This window comes from Malaya genurostris, chromosome 1 (genome assembly GCF_030247185.1).
Source record: "Malaya genurostris strain Urasoe2022 chromosome 1, Malgen_1.1, whole genome shotgun sequence".
In the NCBI taxonomy this organism is placed as follows: domain Eukaryota; kingdom Metazoa; phylum Arthropoda; class Insecta; order Diptera; family Culicidae; genus Malaya; species Malaya genurostris.
Window position 1 is genome coordinate 142,373,954 of NC_080570.1, and position 12,195 is coordinate 142,386,148.

General features: G+C 38.7%; 1 protein-coding gene across 11 annotated transcripts in view; it reads left to right on the top strand.

The window, feature by feature from the left end:
* LOC131425988 (otoferlin-like) overlaps positions 1-12,195 on the top strand; it is a 158,793-nt gene that overhangs the window by 84,103 nt on the left and 62,495 nt on the right. For 3 of the 11 annotated variants that reach the window (XM_058588347.1, XM_058588346.1, XM_058588352.1), the window contains exon 2: positions 35-798. In XM_058588347.1, coding sequence (XP_058444330.1) covers positions 720-798 — 79 coding nt within the window. In that variant the 5' untranslated portion in view covers positions 35-719. Of the gene's footprint in view, positions 1-21; positions 799-12,195 lie in introns of all 11 variants that reach the window. The other 8 variants (XM_058588350.1, XM_058588354.1, XM_058588353.1 and 5 more) reach the window with 7 other exon arrangements.

Consider the following 12,195-nt stretch of genomic DNA (forward strand, 5'->3'; position numbering starts at 1 on the left):
CTGCTTCCAACTTTCAACCAGAGGCTTTCCGTAGGAAGGCACTTCCATTCGATGATTGCAGCATTCTAATAGAAGGATAGTGTTCATCGGCATGTGATATGGGAGATGGAACAGCCCAATTCCAATGAATCAGAGGGTGATGTATCGTGTTTGTCGGCAGTATGTTAACGACTCATTCACTCTGATTTACGATCAGTGACAGACGGAAGGGACCGGTTCCTGTAGTTCCCGATGAACAGCACATGTTGTTCCAACGTGACTCCGATGGCAGTGTGAAGTGCATACACCGAAGGTCACTTACCAGATCCGCTTTTCGAGGGTTGGATTTTGCAAAGCAATCTAATTGCACTTTGTCGACTCCTACCCTGTTTTAGATGCGACCGTGTGTAAACCGGAAACAGAAACAAAGCTGATCAAACATTTGATTCACCAGGATAGCAGAAGAAAAAAAACAAGCAAACACAACCACATTTATAGCTGATAAACGTGCAGAACGTGACAGTGCATACGCGTTTACATAAACCAGTGTATTCGTTTAGTGGATGACAGGAAAAAACAACAGCATGGAGGCAGCTGATTAAACGACCAGATAACAGGACTGCCAGACGACACAGATCTGCATCATCGGAGTGCTCCGTCGGCGTTTATTGGAGTACGACTACCCACGCCGGCAGAGAAAAAAAAACAACAACAACAACCGGAAACATAAATCGACAAACATGTCACTCACCGTGAGGATCAACAAATTCCAGCTGCCGAAGGCGAAAACCAACCTGCTCGGTCGAGTCGAGTTTCGAGGTGAGTAGCTTTTCTCCGATTAGGCTTCGGATGGGTTAATTGCGCACACCGCACCGCAGAGCTGACAGCTGACGGGTATGTTGACAGCAATTGGTTTTCTGTTGCGCTTAATCTAGGCTTGTCTAACGGTTTATCGACAGGAGTCTGGCAAACACAGCAGCCATCACATAAATACACAATTAATTCACTGGAAAATCGCATCCGAATGCGAATCATTTCACGAATTGATTTAAAACTCTCGGTTGACATTTTCAAACTCAATTATCGGTAGTGTCAACTGCGTATGAAAAACGATATTCAAAAAATGGATTATTCATCTGAATTCTTCATATCGGCAAACAGTGACTTGTAACAACTTTTACGTTCATTTATTAACACAAATAGATAAGAACAGAGTAAAATTTTCACGTATTTTCAACGAAAGGCTACAATCCAACAGTCTCATCTTCGTTTATTTACCGTCTGGTTTGTAAATGATCGCATTCAAAACAAACGAAAAGAGAGAGGAAGCATTTTTGTTTATGATGTCAACAGAAGAGAGTATCAATGCCAACATCATTCGTTTCCCTACGACAAGACTTTGCACGAAAATTTAGACCAATTTCAATTCTCATTCCTTCTTCATTTTATTGAAAATCTGTAAAGGTTTACTATAGAAAGTGTCTTAAGTATGACAAATCGAACTTATTACACTCTAGAATCTCTTCGGAAACCAAAACTACTATAGATACGAGCACTGAAAAGTAAAAATCATTGCGCGTCATTTCCTGTCATTATCGATTCTCAAAGTTTCGTTGGAATATCGATACTACATCGAATGGGTGAGAGTTGGCATCACTGAGAGCATGATGTGGTGCTTACACGGAAAATAAAATCTACCTATTATTTGACATCTTTTAACTTAATTTTGAGTTCTTTTAAATCTTTGTTTTTCATTCGCTCCTTGAATTATTGTCAAAAATAAATTAAGCAAACGGTATCTACTTGAAATTCGTAATTGGTCGAAACAGTTATTTTGAGTGATAGTGCAGCTGTGGCAAGTGTGTGTTGATTAGTAAAAAGTGTTATTCATTGAATAATATTAATTCGCGGAACAAAAAAATGGTTAAGCGATGGAAACTGTGAATTTACCACCCCAAAATTCAACAATGTTAACCGATCGAAGTGCCATCTGCATATCATTTTTTTTATATAACGGACATCTTTTAACTTAATTTTGAGTTCTTTTAAATCTTTGTTTTTCATTCGCTCCTTGAATTATTGTCAAAAATAAATTAAGCAAACGGTATCTACTTGAAATTCGTAATTGGTCGAAACAGTTATTTTGAGTGATAGTGCAGCTGTGGCAAGTGTGTGTTGATTAGTAAAAAGTGTTATTCATTGAATAATATTAATTCGCGAAACAAAAAAATGGTCAAGCGATGGAAACTGTGAATTTACCACCCCAAAATTCAACAATGTTAACCGATCGAAGTGCCATCTGCATATCATTTTTTTTATATAACAATTTCTATTCAGGCCAATTTGCGTATACATAAGCTTTACGTGGCCGATTTACCCATGTTTTAGTTACACAATATTATTTTTTATTGTTGGATCTCGTTGTCACCCTTCTTCTAGGGCGAAAGGAGTTTCCATTTCCTTCCAGCGAAGATTGGAGGTCATTTTGTCCGTGGCTCATATCATCCATTGCTACATCGTTGGAGTTGTGAGTGGTTTCTGTTTCTTGGTTTTCATTGTTGATCGCAGTCTTGGGTTCATTGGTAGTTCCTGTAGATGCGCTTTGTACATTTATTGCAGTTGGTAGTTGGTTATATGGTGAAGGTGTTTTTGAAACAGGAGCACTGCATTCACTAGTTTCCGTTGTTGAACGGTTGTCCTTGTTTTTTTTTGTTTGTTTTCGCAGTTTCAGTGCAAGGTTTGCCGTAGTGTGCAGGTTGTTCACAAAACTGACATGTAACCAGTTGATTTTCATACGTAATCAGCGTTTTACACGGATGTATCCCGTCTTGATCACAAATTATGTAAGATGGAATTGCTTTACGTAGTTGCATACGTACCACTCGCACGCCATTCCGGATACCCGGGAAAAAATTCCGCCATACTTCCCTTTCGATGGAAAGAACTTCACCGTACTGTGACGTACTTTCCCGAACGAAATGATCGCTGGTCTGCGAGGGAACGTCATGCACGCATACTTCTGTGGCATTGTTCACCAAGTATACAGGGATTTAATATTTAACATTGTCATGATCAACACTGTGCACCCCGTTATTAACCGAAGCAAATGCAATTGCATGTCTTTCACGTTTGAACATAATGTACACACAGTTAGACGCCTTGTTGAATTGAATCTCACTGACATCATTAACGTTTAGATGCATTCGTTCCTTAAGCAAGATTTCAATTTCGGTTGCAGCTGGTCTAACTTTGCAGCGCTTGAAATCAATACGAATTGAATTTGGCCTTGTAGGCCAAGTTTCAGGCTTTGTTAAATCGTATTTGCCCATTTTGTACAGTCTATTGTTCACTACACTGTACTGTCTTTGTTTCTATCGTCTCGACCGAAGCATGGATTTTTATGAAGCTGTCGAAGTTGACAGAAAAAATATCTCGTGTGGCAGGCTATCCTTTCCTGTGGCTTTATGAACGATATTAACATCGCAACGGGAACCATCAACCAAGGAAAATATGTGCAGGAGCGCCCCGGTAAAACTTATGTTGCCTTCTCAAGCTACACAATTGCTCCGTTCTGTTTTGATTAGATTTAGCATCTTGCCAAGGAGAATGCACAATTCTTGATGAAAAGAGTCAATCGAAAACGCCGCATTCGCCAACAATACATCAATCTGGCATCGAGTAACGTTACATCCTGGTATGAAAATAAAGATCTAGAAACTTTTCTTAAACTTCCACCGGAATGACATTTTTCGAGATACCCGGCTGTCAGCGATCCGCTCAATTTACCTTTGCAACCAGACTATCTACTGCAGTGCCTTCCGGAAAACCGGAGACTCAACCGACTTGCCTCGTTTACAACCCGGCACACAGTAATTTTCTCGATAGAGCAATTAATTATCTCATTAAATGAAAATTCAATTAGCCTTGTGCGACCCCGGTTTCGACGAGAGCACGTGCGGATTCAAAAGTGAATCTCTTCCAGTGCGCTTTGCGCTTTGGGCTCGGCTCGGCACGGCACGGCGGGCGTACGGAGATGTAACGAAGATTACAACTCATTATTTTTGTCGATGCACCGCACGATGGCAAGGACGATTGATTAACGGAACTCGGTCCGTTTTGAGTTCCGAGCTTTGAGTAAGAAAACGAAAAAAAAGCTCGTCGATCCGATTCAGTCTAATTTAATTACTGGCCTTGTAACATTTTTCTTTCAACATTGAATGGCATCTTAATCTTTTCGTCTTCGTTTTTTTTTGTGTCATTTCTCCCCGTAAAATGTTATCTCCGGGCTGGTGTCGAATCTTTGAACAAATCGAAATCTCGGGTCGGGTGCGCTTCACAGAAGTATAACGAATTCTTAGTTTGAGTTTGGGTTCTCTGGAAAGCTGAAACCGAACCATCGCTACGGAAGAAAGTCTTCTTCGGAATGGAGTTTCATTTAAGATGAGAAATTTAGTAGGTTACACTGGTTGCAAGTTCATGGAAAACATAATTGGATAGCTGATATTAAATTCTACTCCCTTCCTATGCAGGTGAGAGCATCCGCTAGATTTTCCACTAAATTTATTTGCAAGCAGGAGATGCAAGCGAACTGTAATTTTTTTTCTCTCTCTCGATTGGATAGTTAATTTTAGCTTCTGCTTAGTTCACTATTTGCAGCTAAGTCCAAAGCGGCTGTTCATTCCAGTTATTCATTCTGACTATAATTGAATTATGGTTTTATATTCCGGTCTATAAACTGATTATATCCAAGCAGTAATTTAATGATTCTGAACAAGCTAAGGAATTATTTATCGTAAAATAGAACCGCACCTTTGCGATGCGATTTGTCTAATTCAGTAGAGAAGTTGATAACGCTTCACAAAGTGTCGATAAGTTCAATCTATATTACTATAGAACCAATAAAATTTGTGGGAAAAAGTACAGGTGTGTAATGTCAGAGACATAACTGGATGTCGTGAATACGAATAAAACTGACACTCTTACTTTATACTACCGAATATAAATTAGTTGATATATAGTGTGAATTGTGCAAGTTTTGCCGTTTTATACTACTAGAATTTGAAACGATACACCTAAACTACAGTACAGATTAGTTACATTAAACATTCTGCCATACAAATATTACGAATGCTTCTTCCGCTTGCGGTAACAAGCTTTATATTTCGCTGGGAGATTCTTCGATCGCACCATAATGAACACGATGACAACGACAGCCAAATTCGAAATGAATGGCTTCTGAGTCGGTGCTATGCATTTTATATAGCAAATCTGCAGAAAGTTTACTACAAACTACAACTGGTTGAAAAATGGGCCGTATATAATATAGTGCAGTAAAATTTCGCATAATTCTTTGGGTATAAAATTATGGTTCTAAATGGCACCTTAGAGTATATTGATGTCGATTATTTCATTTCGGATTTCAATATTTTAGTAAAAGATGCTATCAAAATGCTGTACGGGATTAATTTTTGGCATCCCAGAAGAGCAAAATAGTATAATTTTCTAAGATTTTAAACACTGATTGGATATACACGATTTTAAACACTGTTTTAGAACTGTGAAAATTGCAAAAAACTGATCAAATTATCTTAGATTTGCAGTACACTGATAATTTTAATTTTAGATTTACAAAGAAGCAATCTTTATAGTTCTTTAGGTAACATTTAGAGCCATTAGAAGGGCTGATTTTGCAGAATGTTCCACATTGTTATCCATTTTCCGTTGTATTTTGCTCCAATGCAAACGACCACCAACAGGTGGCTCTGCGACCTGAGCGTTTGAGGTTTTGTACAACGCTAAAGGTCTGTTCTTATTATTAGCGACTGCTCCACCTGACGACCGAAGTCCAAATGACAGCATTGACGACTGCTGCTCCTGACGATTGAAGTCCAAATGAAGCACGACCTAAGCGTTTGAGGTTTTTAACCACGCAGAAAGTACACTCTCCGAAGCTGCTGGTTGACTAAATCATTCCCATGACGTCCGCTTCCTTCCAACGCACAAGAAGAAATGATCGATTTTCGACCACGGTTCCCCTTTTATACGCAGTTAGTTGAAGATATGTGCCTGACTACCTCAAAATCGTCGTCCTTGCGTGAAAAACCCAAGCGAAAGCAAAGAGTTTTCCGCGTGGTTTTCAAATTTTTAGGAAATTTAATTATTGAGTTGTTTGTGGTTATCTCACACTGTTCAAAATATTATCCTAAATTCCTGATCATATTTTTGATGAAATAGTGAAAGAATTATGTTGCTGCCATTAATACAAGTCGAGATTTTGACGATTAAGTTCTGCCCATTCTTCCATATGGCTAATTTTGAAAAGGCACCCTATAGTAAAGTAAGTCGTATTCACGACAAAATAAATTTAGTTTGAATCTAATCGAGTGTACTTATTTTCAAAATTTGTGGCACGTTTTACTACGTTTTCAACGCATTTTTCTCCGGAAACAAAAAGTCGGATCCGGATAAAATTCAACAGCAGGTTAGCATCTAAGTTTATGGAAAAAGTACAAAATTAGTTCGATCAAATCGAATGGTGAAACAGACAAAAAACTTCCGACACTTCCAACAACAGCAATGATATTAAAATGGACAAAGATATTGCAATATTGAAATTGTTAAATTTTGTCTTGTATGTTTCAATAAAAATTGAAAAAATTGATTTAAATATTCAAGGTACCGTTGGATGGTTGTTTGTTTTTTTGATGAGTAGTTCGATGAAAAATAAGGAAATAGATTAGAAAACATTCATCCTTTTCTCGTCCAGAATATAAGCTTCAATCATTCTGAAAGTAATAATAAAATGACTGTGGAGAAACCAGAAAAATTCAAACCCATCGGTTATAGTCACGAACAGAGCTTAAAACTGTGACGTATTTTCAATGGAAATAATCGATCCAAACCATACGAAAAGAGAGAAAGCATTTTCGTCTCTCACTGCAACCAAAGAAAGTATCACTGTCAACGCCACTCGTTCTACTACGACAAGACCAAGCCAAAATAACGTCTGCAAGTACAGACTTCCGTACAGACTTCTTGGCAACAAGTTTTGACACTTTTTTACAATCTTTTTCAAACTGTTGAATGGTTTCGGCTGCCGAGACATGTTTCCTAAGATGTGCCTTCGTTAATGCCCAAAATTCCTCAATTGGTCGAAGTTGTGGGCAATTTGGTGGATTCATGTCTTTTGGGACGAAAGTGACATTTTTGGTAGTTTGCAATTCTATCGTTGATTTCGAGTAGTGGCAAGAAGCTAGATCAAGCCAGAAGACAACAGGATCCTTGTGGTTTCGAATCATGGGTAGAAGTCGTTTTTGTAAACATTCCTTGATGTATATTTCGCTGTTCATTGAAGCAGTGGTGATGAAGGGTTTTCGAAATCTTACCGCAGCTACAAATTGCTTGCCAGACCATAGCTTTCTTATCAAATTTTTCGACTTTAATCGATGTCTCGGACTGGTTTAACACTTGCCCTTCTCGCACCGTATAATATTGTGGTCCCGGCAAGGATTTGTAATCGAGTTTCACGTAAGTTTCGTCGTCCATGATTATGCAGTTCAAATTTCCAGCAAGAATCGTATTGTACAGCTTTCGAACCCTCGGCCTGATCGATGCTTCTTGTTTCGGACTACGTTTTGGTTGTTTCTGCTTCTTATAGGTTCGAAGATTCAAGCGTTCTTTAGCACGAAAAATATTTGACTTCGAAAGGCTCACTTTTTTGGCCACATCCCGAACTGAACCTCCTTCTTTTGCTCGAACGCCTTCTGTATACGTTTATCCAACTGAGGATTAGCAGGATATTTTTTTCGACCCGTTTTCGATTTATTCTCAAAGGTGTTATCCACACCGAACTTCCTGATTGCATTTCGCACGGCTTTTTCACTTACTCCTTCTATTTTTGCTTTCTTTATCAGTGACAGTCCGCGTTCTGTGCACGATTTGTACACAATTTTTCGACGTTGTTCTGCTGAGAGTCTACGCATTTCAAAACAAACTAATGAAAACGAATGAACAACTGCACAAATGGTTAGAGAAGAGTGTAAACAACAGGACGTAGCCATAAAAATTGACAGATTTTGAACCATTGCGAAATGGCAGCGGTTTTTGGTTGCGTCCATACTTTCAGGAACAGTCTTCAATCGGCATTGTCTATCATTTTCTGTCAGTGAAAATAGTGTACTGTTTTTGCGCAGTATACTATTTTCACTGAAAACTGACAATGACTAAAAGGGTAAATGAAAGAAAGGACACAATTTTGAAATTATTATTTCGCTTTTGTCGTCGAGTGGACATGGATCTCGTTCTCATAAATTTCCAACGGAGCTGGAAGTGACATTTTTTCTCATCATTTTCGTTTATTTTGAGTCAATGAAAATGACTTATTATTGGGAATAAGAACTGATTGGCTCAAATGGCACGTTCCCCTAGTTATTTGGAGATTTTCGGCATTTTCCAAACTCGATCTCGGAACTAACTATTGTTGCGAGAATCGGACCGTTTTTTAAAAGGAATTGTAATTTTCTAACGGTTCCGAATAAATCTTTCAATTGTGTTGAAAGCGATTATTTCATTTATTTCACCTACATTGGAAATTAAATCTTCCATTTCCCATATTTTTTTAATCTAGACATTTCTTGGAAAGCTATTTGAAAAAGTTACGACAAAAATATATTTTATCAGACCAGTTTGTAGTTTATTCAGAATTTTGGGTTGATTTTTAACACAAATTAATTTAGATCGCTTCTGTTAGTTTAGAAAAGTGTGACTCAACGCTTATGTTGCATATTCGACAACGTTACTTGATCGTTGGTTACTTTCTGAAATACAAGTTCGGGTCGAAAAAAGTGCGTTTTTTCGGTTACGTCACTTATCCTATTATATCTTCGGAAACAAAAGTGGCAGCCACTTGATCTTCAAACTTTATTCACAACCCAATAGTAGCTTTCAAACGACCTTAAATATGTTCTGCCATCTCCGAGGATTGAGACACTTCTTGAACAAACTTATTCGATGAATCGCAAGAGGTTCGTTGTCTCCAAACGATGTCCGATGGTACTTTCGTTGACGCAAGCCTGTTGATCATAGAATTCGTTGTGAAACGCGAAAATCGATAAGGAACAGAATCTTTGGAGAGTCGATTTCGCCGTTGATAATCTTCGCCACAAACTCAGCTAGTTAAATCTTCCCTCGTCGTTCCAGAGTATCCAGATAACATCTTCAAACAAAGTGAATCCTTGAAATCTCTGCCGATTTTGTCCATTAGTTTTGCGTTTAGACATAATGAAACATGTATATATTGATGCTTTTTGATTCATTAAAATAAAATCATTTGCTTACTTCCTAGAGTAATCGAAAGATTGGGTTTCTTTTCTCGAGGTATGTAACCCCTTCAGAAATAGAAGATCCGTTTCAATGACCCAATGAAAACTGTCCCTGTCACAGCACCTTCACTATTCAACACCATTTAACCCGTGCCGCATCGGTCAGTAGCCTTAGCTTCTTTCCATCGAGAAAATCGTTTGCACCATCAGCTCTGAAGCATCATTCAGTAGGGCGGGTCCAAAAAGTCGGCCCTAACGAAGGACCTGCTCCATTATGCAGCTCACGATTTTCATCAAATCAAATTAGTCACACTCCAAATTGAATGAAATTTTAGTCAGCTTATCGTGTGTAGAAATCCACAGGACTCCGGGTCTAACTCAGTATAACTTGGCCGCTTGTGAAAGGCTAAATTGATCGTTACCACACGCTGATTGAGCTCCCTCCTTGCTGCTGGGGTCTGTTTGTTTTCTGCCATGGAACCTGTCAGCCGACGCAAACCTCCCCTGCTTTCGGCAAGCCGACCTTCCACACACTCAGTGACTCGAAACGACGTTGGTGCAATTTACCGGGCAATAACTTGAGCACGTCGGTCGTGTCGTCTTTTAACTGAAGCCGAGTGGCGTTTTTTTCCCCGATCCTTTCTTTTCCGAAGAAAAGCCTTTTCAGTGCACTGTTAACTGAATTGCATTTTTCTTTTGTGCAGCATGACCCAACTTCTCGGTATTACCTATACAACATGGCCTGGTTCTTTTACTAGCGGCACACGTGACTCAAGATGTGAGAGTGAATTTCCTGCCGCTGTCCCGAAACGTTTTACTCGAGAGTACTTGAAGGGGCGGGACGAAGATTCCGGCTGGAGGCGAGAAGATTGTTTTAATGGCTTTTGGAGGTACCTGCTGGAAAGGAAAAACTTGGACCGTTCCAACACACGTCCAGCCGATCGGTCAAGAACGGTTGGATGTATTTTATGTTAACGTTCGTGGCGAGTTTAGTTTCTTTTTCTTCGTTGTCCACACATTTCACCGGAAGGTGGTTGATTAAAGACGGTAATGATTAGTGTTGGCTTCATGTGGGAAAAGTTTTTTGCAATAAAAATGATTAACTGAAAGGAAACGTTTTACAGAATGCATGAATCGTTATTCAATTTGTTACTCGATCGAGATAAAAAAAAGTATAAAATCTAAGACTAGACAAGACTAGACAAGACTAGACAAGACTAGACAAGACTAGACAAGACTAGACAAGACTAGACAAGACTAGACAAGACTAGACAAGACTAGACAAGACTAGACAAGACTAGACAAGACTAGACAAGACTAGACAAGACTAGACAAGACTAGACAAGACTAGACAAGACTAGACAAGACTAGACAAGACTAGACAAGACTAGACAAGACTAGACAAGACTAGACAAGACTAGACAAGACTAGACAAGACTAGACAAGACTAGACAAGACTAGACAAGACTAGACAAGACTAGACAAGACTAGATAAGACAAGACTAGACAAGACTAGACAAGACTAGACAAGACTAGACAAGACTAGACAAGACTAGACAAGACTAGACAAGACTAGACAAGACTAGACAAGACTAGACAAGACTAGACAAGACTAGACAAGACTAGACAAGACTAGACAAGACTAGACAAGACTAGACAAGACTAGACAAGACTAGACAAGACTAGACAAGACTAGACAAGACTAGACAAGACTAGACAAGACTAGACAAGACTAGACAAGACTAGACAAGACTAGACAAGACTAGACAAGACTAGACAAGACTAGACAAGACTAGACAAGACTAGACAAGACTAGACAAGACTAGACAAGACTAGACAAGACTAGACAAGACTAGACAAGACTAGACAAGACTAGACAAGACTAGACAAGACTAGACAAGACTAGACAAGACTTTAGACAAGATTTTAGATAAGACTTTAGACAAGAGTCTAGACAAGATTTTACACAAGACTCTAGACAAGAATCTAGACTACACTTAAGACCAAACACTAGACAAGACTTTAGACAAGATTCTAAAGAAGACTCAAGAGAAGACTCTAGGGAAGACTAGACTTTAAACAAGACTATAGACAAGAAGAAGAATAGACAAGACTCTATAGACAAGAATCTAGACATGACTCTAGAGAAGACTTTATACAAGACTCTAGGCAAGAATCTAGACATAAATCTAGACTATACTTTAGACAATACTAGTCAAGACTCTCGACAAGAGTCTGTACAAGACTCTAGACAAGACTAGATAAGACTAGACAAGATTCTAAAGAAGACTCTAGACAAGAATCTAGACTAGACTTAAAACAAAACTCTAGACAAGACTAAAGAAGACTCAAGACAAGACTTTAGACAAGACTCTAGAGAAGATTCTAGACAAGACTCTAGAGAAGACTGAAGAAAAGACTCTTGAGAAGACTTTAGAGAAGACTAGACAAGACTCTAGACAAGAATCTATACAAGACTCTAGAGAAGACTCTAAAGAAGACTCAAGAGAAGGCTCTAGGGAGACTGGTGAATACTCTAGACAAGACTCTAGACAAGAATATAGACAAGACTCTAGAGAAGACCCTAGGGAAGACTAGAGAAGACTTTATACAAGACTCTAGGCATGAATCTAGACAAAAATCTAGACTATACTCTCGACAAGTCTGAACAAGACCCTAGACAAGACTAGATAAGACTTTAGACAAGACTCTAAAAAAGACTCTAGACTAGAGTCTAGACAAGATTTTAGACAAGACTCTAGACAAGACTCTAAAGAAGACTTTAGACAAGAGTCTAGACAAGACTTTAGACAAGACTCTAGACAAGATTCTAGACAAGACTCTAGAGAAGACTCAAGAAAAGACTCTAGGGAAGACTCTTGAGAAGACTTTAGAG